The sequence below is a fragment of the Schistocerca gregaria genome, chromosome X (genome assembly GCF_023897955.1).
Source record: "Schistocerca gregaria isolate iqSchGreg1 chromosome X, iqSchGreg1.2, whole genome shotgun sequence".
NCBI classification, from domain to species: domain Eukaryota; kingdom Metazoa; phylum Arthropoda; class Insecta; order Orthoptera; family Acrididae; genus Schistocerca; species Schistocerca gregaria.
Window position 1 is genome coordinate 305,562,093 of NC_064931.1, and position 18,430 is coordinate 305,580,522.

Genomic DNA, 18,430 nt, shown 5'->3' on the forward strand with positions numbered 1-18,430 from the left:
GAACCGCGCGACCGCTGCGATCACAGGTTCGAATCCTGCCTCGGCCATGGATGTGTGTGATGTCCTTAGGTTAGTTAGGTTTAAGTAGTTCTAAGCTCTAGGGGACTGATGACCGCAGATGTTCAGTCCCATAGTGCTCAGAGCTATTTGAAACATTCCTTGGAGGGCCGATGAGCGGGCATACCAGATTGGTCAATGGCATCAGAAAGTGGTAGGCAACGAGAAACCACCACATTAAAGATCCTATGGATTTCTCTAGTTACACATCATGACTCAAAACAAAATTTTCCGGAGTTTCAAGTCCCCCAAATCAATCGTATCTCCGGCGGGGGGTGGGGGGTGGGGGGTGGGGGGCGGGGGTGCGGAATGACAGTTTTGAGCAACGCTGTCACAAAGAAGAGATTATCATTGAAAGGTAGTGAAGACGATGGCTCATGCTGGAAAAATCAACAATGCAGTCCAAGAAATGGAAAGAATGAGCATTACGGTCATGGGCATTAGTGAATTGCAAATGGCCAGGATCAGGTTCTTGTAACTTCAATGAACACAGAATTTACTACTCAAGAACATCTCATGGACAGTATAAATCTGAATTAGGATTTATAGTATCGAAAGCAATCGCCGAATCCGTCGTCACTAATTGTGTACCTGTTTCAGAGAGAGTGATATTACTCCAAATAAGTGCTCTACCCGCACAATTGAACATTATTCAGGTCTACACTCCAACAACAGACCATAGTGATGAAGGAGTTATAGAATTTTATTTCCAAATCTCAGGTGTTTTGTAACAACTACCGAAAAAGATCTTAGAATAATTATGGGAGATTTTAATGCAAAAATAGGAAGGGGATCCGAAGGCGACAAATATATTATACTACAACTGACAGGTGATTACATTTTCACGCTATTTGGGTACATAGATCCTGAGAAATCAGTACCCAGAACGACCACCTCTTGCTCTAATAGCGGCCTTGATGCGCCTGGGCATTGAGTCAAACAGATCTTGGATGGCATGTACAGGTACAGCTGCCCATGCAGCTTCAACACGATACCACAGTTCATCAAGAATGTATTATTACGAGCCAGCTGCTCGGCCACCATTGACCAGACGTTTTCAATTGGTGAGAGATCTGGAGAATGTGCTGGCCAGGGCAGCAGTCGAGCATTATCCTGCTGAAATGTAGGGTTTCGTAGGGATCGAATGAAGGGTAGAGCCACGGGTCGTGACACATCTGAAATGTAATGTCCACTGTTCAAAGTGCCGTCAATGCGAAAAAGAGGTGACCGAGACGTGTTATCAATGGCACCCCATACCATCACGCCAGGTGATACGCCAGTATGGCGATGACGAATACACGCTTCCAATGTGCGTCCACCGAGATGTCGCCAAACACGGATGCGACCATCATGATGTGCAAACAGAAGCTGGATTCATCCGAAAAAATGACGTTTTGCCATTCGTGCACCCAGGTTCGTCGTTGAGAACACCATCGCAGGCGCTCCTGTCTGTGATGCAGCGTCAAGGGTAACCATAGCCATGGTCTCCGAGCTGATAGTCCATGCTGCTGCAAACGTCGTCGAACTGTTCGTGCAGACGGTTGTTGTCTTGCAAGCGTCCCCGCCTCTTGACTCAGGGATCGAGACATGGCTGCGCGATCCATTACAGCCATGCGGAAAAGATGCCTGTGATCTCGACTGCTAGTGATACGAGGCCGCTGGGATCCAGCACGGCGTTCCGTATTACCCTCCTGAACCCACCGATTCCATATTCTGATAACAGTCATTGGATCTCGATCAAAGCGAGCAGCAATGTCGCGATACGATAAACCGCAATCGCGATAGGCTACAACCTGACCTTTATCAAAGTCGGAAACGTGATGGTACGCATTTCTCCTCCTTACACGAGACATCACAACAACGTTTCACCAGGCAACGCCCGTCAACTGCTGTTTGTGTATGAGAAATCGGTTGGAAACTTACCTCATGTCAGCACGCTGTAGGTGTCACCATCGGTGCCAACCTTGTGTGAATGCTCTGAAAAGCTAATCATTTGCATATTACAGCATCTTCTTCCTGTCGGTAGAATTTCGCGTCTGTAGCAAATCATCTTCGTGGTGTAGCAATTTTAATGGCCAGTAGTGTATGTAGTAATGACTGAATTTAGCCCCATGTTCGGTAACTAACTTGTGTTGACAATATTCACAAATTATGAAAATTTTGCACTTGAAAGTGGAATTTTGAAACCATAACAAATAAAAGCATTAGAAGTGTCAGCTGCAGGAATGAAAGTGGAGTATATGATCATCATTTTATTTCCACAGAATATATCTTTTTGGGTCCCAGCGAGACTGATGGCAGCGACCCTTTACTATACTTATTTTTACACAATTCATGTGTTTCTATCACAGATTAAGTTCATATGTTTGTATCACAATAAATCACAAACAATAATCTGCCCATTATATCAGTTCCACGTTCTACATCTACAGACATATTTCGCAAGAAACCTAGGTGCAAGGCAGAGGTACCCTGCACCTCTACCAGTCCTTCCCTTTTCTATTCCAGACGCTAATGGGGCGAGGGAGAAACTACTGTCTCTATGCCTCCGTGCGAGCCCAAATTTCTTTTACCTTATTTTCGCTGTCCTTACGCGAAATGTATGTAAGCAGCACAAAATTGTTGGGAACTCAGCTACAAATCATGTCCCTCTAAATTTTCTCAATAGCGTTTCGCGAAAAGAACGTCTTCCCTCTAGGGATTCCCATTTCAGTTCACGAAGCATCTCCGCGATACCCGCGTGTTGATCCTACCGGTGACAAATCTAACATCCAGCCTCTGAACTGCTTCGATGTCTTCTTTAATCTGATCTTGGGACGGGGTAGGGGAAGGGAGCGGGGAGGATCACCAACACTCAAGTAGTACTCAAGGGTGCCTCTCACATTGGTGTTCTGTTACTTTAGAAGTCTTCGAGCCCCTGACATATCTGGGAACCTATTCCGTATGCAACTGGGTTCTGTTACTGTGGAAGTCTCTGAGCCCCTGACATATCTGGGAACCTATTCCGTATGCTCGTAACTTCGTCAACAGTCTGCAGTAGGGCACCGTGTCAAACGCCTTCGGGAAATCTAGGAATATGAAATCTGCCTCTTGCCCTTCATCGTTGGTTTGCAGGATATCGTGTAAGAAAAAGGCAAGCTGAATTACGCTGCTTTCTAAATCAGTGCTGATTTGTGGCTACAAGCTTTTCTGTTTCAAGGAAATTTGTTATGTTAGAACTTAGAATATGCCTAAGAATTTGCAACAAGCCAATGTTAACAAATATATTGGTCTGTAATTTGGCGCCCCCGTTCTATTACCTTTCTTATATATGAAAGTGACCTCGCTTTTTTCCAATTGTTTCGGACTTTGGGCTGAGAGAGAGATTCGAGATAACTGCAAGCTACGTAACGGGCCAATGGTGAAAGTACTCTTTAAAACAGTGTTCGGATTCGATCCGCGAGGTCTGGCTGTTCCTATGTCCTCCACACGGGCGTCTTTACGATCGTCCTGCGTGAAAGATTTTTCTAAATGCGAAATGTTACAGTCTCACTTTCGTTTTGCTGTCTTCTGCTGCCATACCAGACTGTTCAACAAGTGTTTGTGTGGAAGCCGTCGACCCGCTTAGTGACTTTACGTAGGAACAGAATTTCTCGGCAAGATCTTTCGCTAAGGTAGAAGTTATATACCGGGTGATCAAAAAGTCAGTATAAATTTGAAAACTGAATAAATCACGGAATAACGTAGATAGAGAGGTACAAATTGACACACATGCTTTGAATGACATGGGGTTTTATTAGAACCAAAAAAAATGCAAACATTCAAAAAATGTCCGACAGACGGCGCTTCATCTGATCAGAATAGCAATAATTAGCATAACAAAATAAGACAAAGCAAAGATGATGTTCTTTACAGGAAATGCTCAATATGTCCACCATCATTCCTCAACAATAGCTGTAGTCGAGGAATATTGTTGTGAACAGCACTGTCAAGCATGTCCGGAGTTATGGTGAGGCATAGGCGTCGGATGTTGTCTTTCACCATCCCTACAGATGTCGGTCGATCACGGTACGCTTGCGACTTCAGGTAACACCAAAGCCAATAATCGCACGGACTGAGGTCTGGGGACCTGAGAGGCCAAGCATGACAAGTGGCGGCTGAGCACACGATCATCATCAAACGACGCGAGCAAGATATCTTTCACGTGTCTAGCAATATGGGGAGCTTTTTTTTGTTCTAATAAGACCGCATGTCATTCCAAGCATGTGTGTCAGTTTTTACCTCTCTATCTACATTATTCCGTGGTTTATTAAGATTTCAAATTTATACTGACTTTTTGATCACCCGGTACTTCGCGCGTCGATCTTTTTGTAAATGAAATAATTTCTATTAACTTTTATCTGTCGACATTTCGACTTTCTTTTTTGAACCGAGAGTGGCTCAGTATCAGCTTCCTCAGAATTTTCTTTTTAAATCACGGTGTGTCTTTTCCGTCACTCATCCACTCGGCACATACAGAGCGAGATTTACTTCCCTCATAATTACGATTTTATTAATTGTAAGAATAAAAAAATGATTTCGAAGAACTTACACTTTTGTGGGGCCCGTTTTTAACTAAATACCACAGTTTTTATTCAGTGCAAACAGCTTTGAAAGGAAGATATTGCAGACTTCTTTCACGAATTGACAAAAGAAATGTGTCCGTCCATCTGGAGCTGAGTCAACTTTTCTTTAACCTAGTGGACGCAATTTACATTTTATAGCGATGCGCTTTATGGAGGTTTATACCGAATACTTATATTTTCAAAAAAAAATCTAGGATACGTTTAACTCATTTTTAGCATTAGTAACTGCATGGGTGAACACAGAATTTTTTTCTGGAGGGGGCACAATAATCAGAAAGGTGAACATGTACTTATAGGTTTTGTAAGACGAATTTTAATATAAAGACACAAACACACACATACACACAAACACACACACACACACACACACACACACACACACACACACAGTGTTGTACTGAATCAATCCCTTCTTCCTGCCTTGTAAAGTTTCTGTAAAAAACGTGACAAGTTTTCATGAAAGTTTTTTCGATCAACAAAATTATACATAAATAACGATTTACAAAAAATTTTGTATCTGAGTTGCAGAAAAATGTCACAAAAATTTATAATTAGCAAAAAAGAAAATTTTGATATCTGCAAAACATTTTGTTGAATTCCAGGCAAAACATTTTGTTGAATTCCAGTAATGGTTTCAGGAGTTTGAATCTGCCTCGAAAAGAATTTATTCAGTGAGGTTGCCTGAGATCGAGATGTAGATACTGTGTCAGGAAATCAAATAACTTCACAGCATAGCTGTATGTTTCTACGAAAACAGACTACCGTCTGTAAGTTTTGCCGAATGTTCTGCATCGATTAGTAATTGCGTCTGTTTATTTATATGTTCAACTAGCCCTTACGTGCGGCTTCGCTCGCGTATCAATAGTATTGTTATGATGAGTAAATATCGCAGAAGCACAGCTTGTGATGTGCATATGTGCCATCCCATCCACTATTCCATTGTAGGAAGGAAGGTGTTGTAAGTTAAACGTCTTTCTGTCTATGGCATCACAGCTTCAACAAGAATGCATTGATTTCAATCAGTTTTTTATTATTATTTGAAGGCTAGTCCAATCAGAATTGTTGCGACATACGTTTGAATAATGTTTGTTGATCCCTTTAAAAGTAATCTGCTACATACAGTAAAGAGTTTTCCGGCAGAAACATGCTGCCTGATCCATATGTGGTTCATAATTGGACGTCATACTAAAATATAGACCCCAAAAAACCGAAAAAGACAAGCTTTTGCGCTCGTCGACTTTTGTGTAGATCTTTTTAAGATCTACAATTCAGTAGTCTCCAACTCGAAGTAGCTCTTACCGCTTAAGGAACGGTTTAGGCTACAAATGAGTGCGCTGGCGGGGTGGTCTAGCGGTTCAGGCGCTCAGTCCGGAACCGCTGGACTGCTACGGTCGCAGGTTCGAATCCTGCCTCGGGCATGGATGTGTGTAATGTCCTTAGGTTAGTTAGGTTTAAGTAGTTCTAAGTTCTAGGGGACTGATGACCACAGATGTTAAGTCCCATAGTGCTCAGAGCCATTTTTGAACAAATGAGTGCACTGCCAACAAACTTTTTGCTACTATGATTCACAGTTGTCGACTATTATCACCTCTGCCTACTGGTTTAATTTTTTGGAGAAGCCTATGTTCTACCATGGGGTTCAAGCTATCTCCATACCAAACTTCATCAACTTCGATTCAATGGTTCAGCCTAGAAAAAGTGACAGACAGAGTTACTTTTACATTTATATTATTCGTAACATGTATACAGGGTGTATCATAATTAATGGCGTAAGCGCATACAGTTGAAAGTAAACTATACTAGAAGCAAAAAAGTCTCAGTAAACATGTGCTCTAAAATGCATACCTTGAAAGAGTTATTTTCCAAAGTAGCGAAGATGAAAAAGTGCTCACAGATCTTAACATATGCATTTCAGAGCACATGGTTACTAAACATTTTTTTTTCTTGTTTTGGTCCATACTACCACTTCCCAAAATATGGAAAGCAAGGAACTTGCAGCAGAAGACATTTGTTTCACAGTAACGGAGATGAAAAATTGCTCGTAGTTCTTAAGATAATGCATTTTCGACAATATGTTTACTGAGACATTTTTGCTTCTAGTATCGCATACTTAAAAAAATGGTTCAAATGGCGCTAAGCACTATGGGACTTTACTTCTCAGGTCATCAGTCCCCTAGAACTTCGAACTACGTAAACCTAACTAACGTAAGGACATCACACACATCCATACCCGAGGCAGGATTCGAACCGGTGACCCTATCGGTCGCGCGGTTACAGACTGTAGCGCCTAGAACCTCTCAGCCACCCCGGTCGGACCACGTACTTTCAACTGTGTGCGTTTATGCCATTAATTATGATACACACTGTATTACTCACTGTGGCTTTCAACAAGAAGTGAAGTGCTGTATCATGACCGAAATACACCAAAGAGAAAAAAGGTTCTATTTTCCAACAAGAGGACTTCATCGAAATGTGGAGTAGCGTAGAACAACAAATATACTGACTGTAAGATGGCTGGCAATGTGGAAAATCGAAACTTGTAGCTTCAAATAAAGCTGTTCATAGTACCTGGTGGAATTTCTGTTTCTTACTGTCTAGGAAAATAATCCTGCGATATAAAATATTTATCAAAAATATCTGAATTTATGAGCCGGAATACAGCCCTAAAAATTTATAAATTTTTCACAAAGTATAAGATTTATTTTTTCTTGTATAGCGACCGATGCAATAGCTCATTTGTCTGTTAACGCAATCATGACACGATAAAGGGCGTCATGTAGTATTGTATTTTTATCGTAAATTGTGACCAAAAAAGAAATTAGAAGCAAACAAATTACGGCAGACTGTTGTATTACTAAACAGTATTGACAAAGAACAATGAAGCAGTTGTAAGGAACGCCAGTATGAATGTTTACCTCAGTATTGGAGATCAGCATGTTTATGCTGCACATCAAGTCATACGTTCTGCTAATTCCATGCTTTTTGCAGTTTTTAAACTCACAATTACATGCTGCTCGTAAGTAAATGTGATTATGTCGAGATTCTCTCTCGCTCTCCCTTCCTCCTCCTCTCTCTCCCTCTCTCTCTCTCTGTCTCTCTCTCTCTCTCTCTCTCTCTCTCTCTTTCTTTATTTCTGACTACCTGGTGGGAGGGGTTTAGTTGCTACCATGCCGCGGCCCTCCCCCCCCCCCCCCCCTCAATCCGTCATTGAGTAATGGAGTAATAAAATGAAACGTGCGGGAGTGGAGTGCGTGAGCGCCGGCGGGCATTGGAGTATGGGGAAACCGGTGCGGACTCGCTCTGAGAACTGACTCTAAAAGGCTCGTGCTTGCGAAATCTACGATATCTTGGCTTCTGAACCACTTACAAAAATCTTTTTGTACTTACTCTGGGGTAGCATGACGGGATGGTTCAAATGGCTCTGAGCACTATTGGTCTTAACTTCTGAGGTCATCAGTCCCCTAGAACTTAGAACTACTTAAACCTAACTAACCTAAGGACATCACACGCCCATGCCCGAGGCAGCATTCGAAACTGCGACCGTAGCGGTCGCGCGGTTCCAGACTGTAGCGCCTACAACCGCTCGGTCACCCTGGCCGGCTTGACGGGATGAGCACGAATGTTAGGCTCTTTTTCACTTTAGAAGCAAAAGAGCCCCACAAATATTCAGTTTTTATTTAATTTACATGTTGCTTATTTTTATCGTCATTATAATAACTTGCCGGCCGCGGTGGCCGAGCGGTTCTAGGCGCTTCAATCCTGAACCAGGTTCGAATCCCGCCTCGGGCATGAATGTGTGTGATGTCCTCAGGTTAGTTACGTTTAAGTAGTTCTAAATCTAGGGGACTGATGACCTCAGATGTTAAGTCCCATAGTGTTTAGAGACATTTGATTTAATAACTTGTATTATTAGAACAGTATTTTTCATGTAAAACCTTAAGAGTTTTGCTTAATTAATGGTACTTATATTACACTTACTGTTTGTTTTCTTAACAATTACTTCAACACTTAATTACTTTTGGTTGCAAAATTAAATAAACTTAACATAACAGGATATGCTTCAAGAATTTTATGTATTTACGCAATAATGATTTTATATATTAAATATATGTGATATCTTGCACTTATTTACTATTGCACCAAAAATAATTAAGTAACGCAGTAATGGTTAAGGAAACCAGCAACAAGTATAGCGTAAGCATAATTAAGCAAAATGTTTTAGGTATTACATGAAAAATACTGCTGTAATAATATAAAGTTTTTATCATGATGGTAAAGATAAAATAATGTACATTCAATGAAAATTAAATCTTTCTGTGGCTATTTTGCTTTTCAGGTGAAAATGATTAATAAACTCAGGTTTATTTCGTCAAGCTACCTCAGTGTAAGTAAAAAAGGATTTTTATAAGTGACCCAGAAGCCTAAATAAAAAATATTTGTAACCGCAGGCCATTTAGAATCAGTGTTCAGAGCATGCATGTGCTGGTTGCTCCCACTCTACCATCCGCTGCAACTACTGCAACTCGCGCTTGCAGGCTTCACTTTAATACTAAGTTACTGATACTAAAAATCAGTGAAGAATATCCTAGTATTTTTCTCTTGAAAATATAAGTATTCAATATTATCCTCCATCAAGCGCATTGCCATAACCATTAGGTTTAAAAGTAAATAAATGAAAATAAGTTAAGAACAAAGTTATATCGGTTCCAGAAGTTTTAGAATTTTTATTATTTAAATTCGAGAAAAAATTGTCTTCAATTTCTTTAATTAAAAGTTACTTTCATATAATAAAATTTGAGATAGTTAAAAAAGCACGCCCAACAAAAGAGCAGGTTCTTCGAGGCCATTACTGATCCTTACAAATAACAAAATCGTAAAAATTACTTAATAGACAGTAGAACAACTCTTTGAAAGAAAATAAGCGTAAAACTGATACTGTAGGGACATCTGCGAAGATCTAGCTCCTTGACGGGAAAATTATATCTCGAAAAATAATTAATATTTCCTAATTTTCCAAACAAGTATTTTTTATCTACTGCGGGCTATACATAAAGTAATTAGCATGTGTGGGTATATTAATGTTCATCAGTGATAGAGAACTCGATTTAACGGTTTTTCGATATATCTCACAACATAAGAAAGCAATAGATACTTATAAAAAAGCTGTATACAGATGGCTTGAAGCACTACAACTATTTCATCTATTTTCTGGTCGGAGCTACAAATTTTCACTTACTTAAGAAAAACATGTTTTGCTACTTTGTGGATTTCTTTGGCCATGTTCGCCATCTTGGATCGAGTTTCATGAAAAATAAACTCTATTTCAGATCTTATGTTAGATTGGCCATGCACAATCAGTGACCCATACATGTTAATACCAAAAAACTGGGGACTTATAACGAAGTAAACAGATGAGAAGTACCTTAGAAACACGACACACATGCTGTTATTACAGCTTGTTTCACCCTCTGAAAATATTAATTATGGGGCAGGTACTGCTCATAAAGGTCTACAACTAATTAGTAATTTATAGAATTAGTTTTATTCACTGTTGGATGTTAAGAGTGTACAGTACTTGCACAAATCAGCCAGAACATAATGACCTCCGACCTACTATCGGTACAAACTAATCCAGGCGATAGGAGCGTCACCTGGTGAGGAATGACTGCTAGTCAGACTCACGTACGGTGCATGTAGTACCAGTGTGTTATCCGTGTGTAGAATGGGAAAGGCGAGCGTTCTATCTGAATTTGATAGAGGCAGATTGTGATCGGCTGGATGCTCGGTACGAGCATTTAGGAAATTGCACGACTTATTGGGTGTTCGGAGAGTGCAGTGGTGAGTGTCTTCAACACATGGCGAAACCAAGGTGACGTGAGCTTGGGCGGCCACCCTTCATTACGGATGTCGAACGTCGTAGCCTGTGCAGACTGGTAAAACAGGACAGTGTGTCTAAACACACAGTGTACTGAACACGCCTAATGATGGGCCTCCACAGCTGATTGCATGTACCGATGTTAACACTACGATATCTGCATCTACGACTGAATAGGGCATGTGATCCCTGGCACTGGACGTTGGCCCAGTGGCAGAGCGTCGCATGGTCTGATGAATCCCGAATCCTTCATCATGCCGATGGGAGGACGCGAATTCGTCGTCTTCCAGGTGAACAGCTCCTTGACACCTGTACTGTGGGACGGGGACAAACTGGTGGCAGCTTGCTCTGAGGAACGTTCACGTGAACATCCACTCGACTAGTGGAGCTCGTGCATAGCACCATTACTGTCAAGGAGTATTTTACACTGGTTGCAGAACACGTACATGCATTCATGACCATTATGTTTCCCGACTGCAGTGGCATTTTTCAACAAGATAACGTGCCATGCAGCAAGGCCAGGAGTGAGATGGGGTGGTTCAAGGAACACAGAGGAGAGTTCCAATTGATTTGCTGCCCCCTCCCCCCCCCCCCCAATTCACCAGATCTGAACCCGATCAAACATATCTGGGATGTGATTGAACGTGGCGTCAGAGCTCATCGCTCCCATCACCGCAGTTTACGGGAATTGTTGTGCAGATGTGGCAACTCCCTCCAGCGATTTACCAAGGCCCCATTGCTTCCATACCATGATGCTTTGCCACTGTTATCAGCGACAAAGATGGACGTACAGGCTTCTAGGTAGGTTATCATAATGTTCTGTCTGATCACTGTATATAGTATACAGGTGGTAAGATAGTGTGCAGAAGTGCTTGAAGTAGGAATTCAAAATCGTTAAAATTATGCCCTCATAACATGATAATAGACAGCACTTACCAAGAAATTCCAGGTTCCACTTATGCAGTAGAAAGCACCCAAAGGTGAACGCGAACTGGAAGAGTGCCATGGGCTGTAACAATAACACATAACATATAGACTTTGCTAAAAACAATGAGCAGTTTCAGTATATTATCAACATTACATCATGCGTCAGCATAACGGACTACATATTACAGTGTAATTTTTGTTTGCACTCATTTTATCTCCTAACAATGACCTACTGCAGTGGTATGAATGTCTTCCTTCTGACCACTGAAATGTTCTTGATGTGCTGCACTGCAAAAGCCGTTTACGTATGTTAAAATAAAATGTGTTTTTACAACTGTGATGTAGTGTATATTTATGTGACCTTCCTCCGCGTTTTAAAAGAAGAGCAAGATACAATAACTCTACATGAGAAGCCATTAACTGAGGCAAACAATTTAAGAGTAATAAATTTCTCTGATTTTTAATTTTTTTTATGGTTTCTCCATCAGTTGTAAAAGCGCCGACCATACTGAAATCTCCTAAAGTTTAGCACCACAGGATCTAATATTTTATGGTCCTTCAGATCTCTTTCTATAGTGACTCCCTTTTTGGCACAGTAGGAGTTTTGGTCATATCCACCTCAACAAATGAACAATAATATAAGATGGCGTCAGGTATTTATTTCTCTTATTTACGTAAAAAGAAACTGTATTATATTAAAATTATTAACCGTAAAGCACGAGTTGTGGCAATAAAGAAACAGTGCTGGTTGTTAAGCGTATTTCCGGCTTCGTCGATGACAACGAGAAGAGTGGGGAGTGGGGTTATAACCTAGGGACTCTCCTTGGCACATGTACAACATTTCACGCAACTGTGTTCAGGCTGTAAGCCTTCTCAGAAACGGGTCTTGTATCTGAGCTCTTTCGAAATTATGCTACGCTCTAACGCGAACAGTGTGTTAACATCAAATTCCTTTAAAAACTTGGGAAATTGACCCTGATTACCTCAGCAAAGTAATTAAGTGTGGTGAAACATGGTTATTCCAATACCATACAGTGACTAAGCGATAATCCACGCATTGGAAGAGCCCTCAAACCCCTAAGAAGAAGAAAGCGCGAATGAACAAATCAAAATTCAAAGCAATGATGATTGCTTTCTTCGATATCCGAGTCGTCATCTACATTGATTGGGTGTCTGAAGGCCAGACTATCAATCAAGCTTATCATGTAGCTATTTTGAAGACCCTCCATGGATGTGTGCGACAAAGGAGACCAGATCTGTGGAAGAATCACTCACGGATTCTTAGTCAGGATAACGTGCCGGCCATAATACGAAGCCTGTGAATAGGTTCTTGGCGAAAATCAACAGTCCAATGACGGAACATCCATCGTATTCGCCTGACCTAGCATAATTCGACTTCTTCCTCTTCCTGAAACTGAAGTCTGTGCTCGAAGGTACCGGGTCCCAGTCCGTGGATGCAATGAAGGAAAAAGTGACGGGCCTCCTGAACAGCATAACACAAAAATACTTACTGCCCTGTTTCCAAAACAGAAAAATTCGCATGGAGCGGTGCAAGGATCGAGGATGGGACTGCACTGAAGGGGACATTTCAGCTGTGTAACCGTTTTGAGTAAAGAGTTAGTGCATTAGCCTGGTATCTTTATTGTCACATCTTGTATGTTAAACAGCAATGCGCTGTGCTTCACATGGTCTTGTTAGAGATGAAACAACTATGCCATGATTATAACTGTAAGATGTGTTTCTTATTTACTTGTGAGAGAATTTTTATTTAAATGAGTAATCTAAACAAGCTCTATCTCTTGAAGAAATCCAAAATGGCGAGCGGGAGGTTCAGGGGTAGGCGACACTATGCTAGTACTGTGCAATGGGCTGGGAATTTGGGCAGGAATGAAAGCAATCTGGTATGGCCAAAGCAAATTAGGCGACCTCCAATGTTAAGTGGGAGATATGGGTTTGAGTCCTGCTCTGGCACAAATTTTCATCCATTGCCATTGATTCATTGCAGTGCCCAACTGTAGCTAATGTTACTGAAAATCTCTGAAGACTGTATTATATTTATAAATAGCAGTAGATAATTTCTGTTACAAAATATTTTGCTGCTTCTTTTGCATTGTATCTCAGTGATAATACAAAGCAACAGTATTATAAAAGAGAGCTCAATTTCCTATTTTTGTCTACCGGTTACATTCTCCCTCCCTCTCTCTCTCTCTCTCTCTCTCTCTCTCTCTCTCTCTCTCTCTCTCCCCTCTCTCTCTCTCTCTCTCTCTCTGTGTGTGTGTGTGAGAGAGAGAGAGAGAGAGAGAGAGAGAGAGAGAGAGAGAGAGAGAGAGAGACAGATAGAGAGGGGAGACGGGGCAGGCGGAAATGTGGGGCACATGATTTATATTCAGCTGGTCTGATAGAAGCTCAATGTAGTGAATAACTGATTGCCTCATGAACTGGAAGTTATGAAAAAGCTACTTCTCTGACACTTCAAATGCTTAGCAGCAGTGCCAGTTGTTCTCAGGTGATATATATATATATATATATATATATATATATATATATATATATATATATATATAATATATATATAGTCTTTTGGCCTGAGAAATCGTCCACTGAACGTGTTTTGAACTGGATGACGGGGCTATAATGGCCAGCTTCTAATATGCAGGCTCACTCATAACAGTTTTTACATATTTCACTTGAGAGGACTTCACACTCATGAAGGATTCCCTGTATGCCTCTACAGTGTCATTGCCATGCTGAAGGGTATATGACATCATAAACTGTACATTTTCCTGTAATTAATGATTGCTCAGCTTTCAAATAGTATTGGATTCTTTATCACACTGGGTCATTTCTGTGTGGCTGATATGTTTCTGTTGGAACTACTGTTTCAGGGGATTGATATACACAAATTCTTTTAACATGTATCCATCAAAATTTGTGGCCAAATGTTGTAAACCATTTTCTCTTAACTGCATTGATGGTGTGACTTTAAGAGCTGAAAAAATTTTCTTAATGTGAACTACAAGGATTTCAGCCACATCCATAATTTCTGAGCTGTGGTCTTTTGTCACAATACGCTAGTCGCCACAAAAGATGAGATTTTCTGAAAGCTCAGTTTGGAGTATTCGGCATTATATTCACCTTTGTTAAAAGAGCAGAAAGCCAACTGCTGATCATGGGAATTTTCAGTACTTAACTCTCCTATTCTGATGTTAGTCTTATTCCAGCAGACATATTTACAAAAGTAATTGTATATGATATCTTGCTAGCTATAGTTGTGTCATAGTCTAATAGTCAATGAATAATCAATAATGAAATAAAATTTATACTTTCAGTAAATAACGGTATGATCCATACAATCTTGTCAACATCACAAAAATGTCATCAGCTATACTTTCCTTCTGCCAGATGCAAAGAGACCTCAGTATGGTACTGGTCTGTCGCACGCACGCGGGCGTACACACACACACACACACACACACACACACACACACACACACACACACACACACACACACAAAAGTGTGCACATATTCACACTCCATGCCCCACAAGTAGAATGTACTTAGTTGTCTGATCACAGAGGAAACAATGTAAAAGAGGACAAAATTGGTTCAAATGGCTCTGAGCACTGTGCGACTTAACTTCTGAGGTCATCAGTCGCCTAGAACTTAGAACTAATTAAACCTAACTAACCTAAGGACATCACACACATCCATTCGCGAGGCAGGATTCGAATCTGCGACCGTAGCGGTCGCTCGGCTCCAGACTGTAGAGCCTAGAACCGCACGGCCACTTCGGCTGGCAAAAGAGGACATACAACGTAAAAATGTTTACAATATTTCTCACATCATCTCATAAAGTACTGAATGTGCGCAGTTAAATTCATGGTCTCTACCTATCAGTAAATTAAAATCATCAAGTAAAACAATTCAAGACCAACATATGACTCCTCTCACCAGGAAAGATGTGATGTTATGATGGGTAGTAACCTAATTGAAAATAATACACAATTTCACTTAATATCATCTGGTAGACTGATTTAAAACTAGGGGTTGCTTCACTTTGACTCTGAAAGGCATTGTTCTGTAGTGTTATATGGCTGAACGTTCTTAAAGAACTGAAAAGAAGCATCCTGAACGATATGGGTCATTTTATTTCCTGTATAAAAGTGCAGAATAGGTTGCATGTAATGTAGATAATCATAGGTGATGAATAACCACAGCACCTGATAATAATACCAGATCAATTTGGACCTGCATTGCTTTCTGATTAGGCACTGAATTACTTGGAAGGATGATTGTTAAGATGCTGTTACGAAAAATGATAGAGCGGGTGAGTGGGGGGATCTCTGCTTGGTCACATCAGTGTAAACCACTACAAAGCCATAATATTCATTTAATACATTAAAACTATGACATTAGAATGTTATTTAGTGCATATAATATTTCATAATACTTTAAAATCAATGTAATTCTGGGGTTCATCAACAACCAAATTTCAGTCATGCCCAACACTATATCAATACAGATGAGAGTGTCACTTCCTGTAAATTATTCTTGGAGTAATTGTGTGTACTTTCCTAGAGGTAGTAGAAGTAGCGACAATTTTAGGAGGCGCCAGGAATTGTGAGAGTGACAATGTAATTCAGATGTTGTGGAATGCTGAATGTTGATTAGATGGTGGTGGCTCTCCATTTTCCTATGTTGACTTGTTGCTAGACTGGCAGAGTCTAAAATTTCAAATTGTTACCCCTACATTACGCGCTCATAGTATGCTCATACCCAATAAAGCTTTTGGGTAATTGTAATCAAGTAGTTCAATGTGTGTCCCAGATTTTTACATTCAGCTATTCAAAGTACTGAGTGTCGTGAGTGACTTGTAAATTCAGATTTCTCTGATAGAACTGCTATAGAAGTTTCTCATTGGGTGTAAGGCCCAAGTACGTTAGTAATTTCTTAAGACACAGAGCAATACCATTCAGCTGTTGTTCAGAGAAACGAAACGTAGTAGGGTCAGGAATAAGATCTACATAGGGTGTTTCACAAGCATTAAAGTAATATTTTCATTTTCTTCCACGTTTGTAATTACATAGTAATCTACTAATTTTCTTCCACGTCTGTAATTACTTAGTAATCTACTATAGGCAATGACCTGCAATAGTGGGGCTAGAACTGCATATGAAACAAAAAATCATGCATAAGCATCAAACTAAAAAAGGCTTCTCACTGTGAACGTGGCTAGTGCGACTGCCACTTCATACCAAGTTTCTATTTGATTTCTTGCTTCCCTAGATACTTCAAAAGACTGGTCAATGTTGCAATGTGTAAGAGAGATTTTTCACATTTTAAAGCGCGTTCATGAACTTCCCTATCAATGGCCAAGTGAATTGTAGCAACACGAACCATCGAATCAGCATATTATTCCTGGTAAGCTGCAGTAACAAACTGACAATGGCGGTGAATCCCGTGAAGTTCCACTGCCCAAGCTCTGTTGCGGCCACTTTTGACAACAACGTGCATATGTTTGCAGTAATAAGCAGAGAGCCACTGACACATTTCGTCAAAAGATGGACTGACGGGTTCCTGAAGAGGAGCTCTCTGACAGAAAAGGTGATCAACATGAGGAGAAATCCATGACAGAACGAAAGCCTTGCACACGTTTTGGGTCGGAGGCAAAAGAATCTTGGAAATATCACTGAAAGTGTTTTTCATATCATCCTAGTCTTCTGCGGACTCATCGTAAAGAGGAAACGGTGGGGGCTGTGAGAAGGGCGAAGAGCCCAGGCACGTTAGTGATGCTGTAAAACCGTTTAGTGCCATGGAGAAGGTTTGCTGGTGGCTGGTGAGACCTCGATGCTGCTCAACAAGAGATTGAAGAATTTCTTCCACTGACGTATCGGCCATAGTGAGCCATGAAACGAAACACGTGGAATAGAATACTACACTCGTCGCCAATAATTGGAACATTGCACAACCACACTATCAGAATTCCCACTAACGAACTTTTATTCCGCTTCCAAACGAATGACGTAGTAATCAATACAAACACATGTAACCAACCAGTCTATTAAGGCCCAGTCTAACAATGAAGTACATATTTGTCAGGCAAATATTAGAATAATCAAGGGCCCGGTGCGTCGGTTTCTATAAGGCTGTTTTCTACACGGCGCAGTGCTTGACGCGCCATGTGTGCCAACGCAAAGCAACCTCTATAGGCCAGTCGTGGATGCGCGTGTTGTTTAGTTGTGCGCGCTCATTGTTCAGGGTTACAACAAAACAGTTACCAGTAGTAGAAAACAATTTAAAGAACTCGCACTCTTTCAGAAAATATAAATTAATACATTAAAATAAACTGTAGCAATGTGTCCAGGACATAAAGGACTCTTGAAGAAACATGAAATAGTGAGAGAAAAACTTTTTGGTGATTGCTTGGCAGTAAGCAATCTTGAGGTTCTTTTGGTATCACAGGAATAAGAAATTAATGTAGAGTACTAAAAGAAGGCTCAGCTGCAAAATATTCTGAGTGTGAAGGCCTCATGAGGAAACACGAAGAACTGAAGAAAAAACTGCCAACAACAAAAAGCAATCAACATACAACTTGTGTACCGGTATTGTGTTTCACCGATCCACATGTGGTTATGTATGCTGATAAACACAAGGGCATAATTGTGAACAAGCATCATGATCTTTCAATACTGTGGATAAAACCAACATTCACTCGGAAAAAACAATGTAAGCAAAGTCCAAAAAAAAATCTAAGATATCGATCATTAATTCCCAAAATAGAGTGAATTAACCACAAAATTTCATGCGAAACAAAATTAGTGGGGCAACAAGTTCTTGGGCGACTGACAGGATAGCAAACTATCTGAATTTCTAAATGAAGATTCACACATCAAACGTTAGATTAAGATTACCCTAGCCTAATGCAAGTACTAACGCTAATTCTTTACAGACGAATGGAAAAACTA

General features: G+C 40.5%; 1 protein-coding gene across 1 annotated transcript in view; it reads right to left on the bottom strand.

The window, feature by feature from the left end:
* Positions 1–18,430, bottom strand: part of LOC126299395 (uncharacterized) — a 312,015-nt gene that overhangs the window by 57,699 nt on the left and 235,886 nt on the right. Inside the window, exon 3 of the mRNA XM_049991268.1 lies at positions 11,473–11,545. Within this exon, the coding sequence (XP_049847225.1) occupies positions 11,473–11,545 (73 nt within the window). The remainder of the gene's footprint in view (positions 1–11,472; positions 11,546–18,430) is intronic.